This window comes from Triticum dicoccoides, chromosome 7B (assembly GCF_002162155.2).
Source record: "Triticum dicoccoides isolate Atlit2015 ecotype Zavitan chromosome 7B, WEW_v2.0, whole genome shotgun sequence".
NCBI lineage: Eukaryota > Viridiplantae > Streptophyta > Magnoliopsida > Poales > Poaceae > Triticum > Triticum dicoccoides.
Genome location: NC_041393.1, coordinates 204693301 through 204696287, shown reverse-complemented (window position 1 = coordinate 204696287; position 2987 = coordinate 204693301). Strand labels below are relative to the sequence as shown.

The 2987-nt window shown below is 52.4% G+C and overlaps 1 protein-coding gene across 1 annotated transcript; it reads left to right on the top strand.

Annotated features, from left to right (window-relative positions):
• The first annotated feature begins 1389 nt into the window (after positions 1-1389).
• On the top strand, positions 1390-2353 carry LOC119336097. Its single transcript, XM_037608124.1, has 2 exons — positions 1390-1681; positions 1762-2353. Exons 1-2 carry the CDS (start codon positions 1442-1444, stop codon positions 2035-2037), a joined length of 516 nt encoding a protein of 171 aa, XP_037464021.1. The 5' UTR covers positions 1390-1441; the 3' UTR covers positions 2038-2353.
• The last annotated feature ends 634 nt before the right edge of the window (positions 2354-2987 follow it).

Here is a 2987-nt window from a genome sequence, read left to right as displayed (position 1 = left end):
GGGTGAAGGGCTAAAGATAAATGGAGGAGGGAGAGGAAGAGTGTGCGACAAGTTCCAAATCGAGAGGGAAAGGCGAAGAGTCGGTGGACGGTTGCCAGTTTGCCACGGTTCACGAACAGGCGCCCTGACCTACATGTCCGTTCGGAAATACTCCTACTACTCGCCATCGCCTCACTGATATGTTGGAACGGGACCACATGTCAATGAAACATGGTGTGTAATTTCTCGTGCAAAATGCGATCTGGCCGCGTTGGCCCGAGGTGCGCATTAGTTATTGACCTTTATTTTTTTAATGGCGTGCCGTTCAGTTTTGAAGCACGACTAACTGGTACTGTACGAAGAGAAAATATAAACTACTCTACCACTACTCCACCTCCAGTACTAGTAGTATAAAAAAGATATATAGGCTGGAGCTTCAGCGCTTTCTTGCCAAGGGCTGCCCACTTGCTTCTCACACTACCACCCTCTCTCCAGATCTAAAAAAGACGGCCCCTCTCTCCCTCCTCACCGGCGGTCACAGATCCGCCGGGGAAGAAAAGGACGTGCAGCGTTGACGCACTCATCGTCAGCGAGCGAGGTCACGCACTGACGACGAGGCCGTCCTCTCAAACCTAGCACCTGCACGGGATGGCCTCCGTCCCCAAGCTTGCTGCCGTAGTGTGTGCGGAGGACGACGACCACGAGTGAAGCCACTTCCCGCCGACCCTCGGGTATGTGTGACGCCCCGAGACCGAAGCTCCAGAAGACTTCCAGTTATTCCGAGTTTCGCCGTGTGTTTCAATTGCATTGCATCATGTCATCATGCCAGCATGTCATTTAATTTTTAAAACCTCCACTAAATAAACTGCATAGATCTTTTGATCTATTTAAATCGAGGGAATTCACTTGTGATTTCTCTTTATAACATATTAAAGCCTCTCAATATTTTTAGGGAGCTACAATAAATATTCCATTCGTATGGAATCATCCCAAATAAACTGGCATTTAAAACCACTCTCGTTTCCGAATATTCTAACCTTGATCTCTCTCCAATTTGCTCCGGTTCAAGTTGTCATGCTTTGAAATATGTCAAAGTAGATCCATGTCAGTTTTGAGCTCAACTTGTATTTATTTGCCTTACCAAATAAATATATCTACACTTCAATTTTTTATATAAAAGGAAATAACCCCTTTCTTTTCCTTTTAAAGCCAATCAGGCCCCTGGCCATTTTCCTCCCCACCGGACTGGCCCAGCCGCAGCCCACTACCTAACCAGCTAGACCAGGCCAGCCCATCTAACCAAGCCGGCCCACCTAACCCTCCTAACCCTAGCCCGATCCCAGCCCCCACGCATCTCCATCCCCTCGCTCCCTCGTCCTCCTACTCCGCCGCCACACACACACGCCCTCGCTCTACCCCGCGCCCGAGCGCCTCCTCCGCGAGCTCGCCTGCCCGCACGGCCATGGCGCCGCCGGCCTCCATGGTTCGCCTTCGCCCAGCGCGTCCCGCCTCGTTCCCGGATGGAACCGGTGTTCCTGCGCCTCCTCCTCACCTTGAAGCCCCGTGCCCGGTCCCGTCCATCCCGTCCCCCTTGTCCCTCGGTAGCTCCTCCGTCGCCCGCCTCCATTCGCCGACCCCAAGCGGCTGCATCCACGCCCGAGGCCCCTACCGCTTGCCTGACGACGTCGTCGGCGACCAGCAGGTCACAGCGCCGCCCTATCCTCTTGTTTCCCTTCTCTGTTTTCTCTGGTGTCCTCACCCTCTCCCTCTGTTGACCAGCAGGAGGCCGACGCTGCTCTGCGAGATGATGCTGTCGTGCTCCTGCCCCGTTCGCCTCGTGTCCTTCTGGTTCCGGACAACGCCGAGCTCCGCTCCATCAAGCTGTCGAGGGCTACCTTCTCGGCCTCCTTCTCGCAGTTTCGTGCTCCCTCCTGCCGCTGCTCCGCCTCTCCTACTATTGCTGAGCCGTTGACACATGCCGCTGCCTTCATGTCCACCGAGCTGCTCAGGTCGACTCCCAGCCCCGCACAACGAGCTCCAAGTGCCACACCGACCTGAGGACATGGGATTTTCACCAAGTAATCTATAGATTTGAATCGCTTGCACCAGGGTCACCTTCGTCAAGACCGATGCCCGAACGAGCGCCCTTTGCGTGGCTTGCGACAAGGACCACTACCGTCGACCTCGTGGATGTCAAGTTCGACTATAACGTGTGTACGCCTACCATCACGAAGACCCGTATACGACTACCGTCGACCGCGAAGGGCTTGGAGTCATCAAGTACCTCTTCGATACGAACGTGTACGACTACTTCCACTACCGTCGACACGTGAACAACTACTTCCCACGACGACCCGTGAACGACTACTTCCTCTACATCGTACCGAACCCGAACCACTCCGAAATGCACGCTTCAAAGGTATAATCCCGAGATGACGACCACCCGTGAACGAATGCTTGTGTGTTGTATGAGATGCCCGTGTTTGCACCATGTCCGAGAGAGGTCTTTGGACGTTCCTCGTTTGCCATGCCGCCGTCCCGTGGGAACCCGGTAGTCGGGAGCACCCCACCATCTCTAGCATGTTGCGCACATCCGCACGCCTCCTTTTGCACCGGTATGTCCGTGAGCTACCGGAACCGATATGTTGTTGTGGCATCATTTTCGGATATGTTGCCGTGGCACCATTTTTGTTTCGCCGCCGTGGCACCCTTTTCGTTCCGCCATGGTGACCAAATGCTTCATAACATGCTCATGTCAACATTTTCATAAAAATTGTATATACCTTGGTTATGTCATCCACATCATGTTAACAACATTTAAATGGTTAACACTGTGTTTGCATTAAATTGCTAAATGACATATGGGGATTTACCGGAATTGTTGTTTCTTGTTTCCGGCCTCATTTAAACTTGCCTAAATAGTTAGCTTACTTATGCTCCACCTCTTGCCATGTTTAATAACATTTAATATTGTTGAGTACCTAAACGAGAGAGAACTAAATAATTGA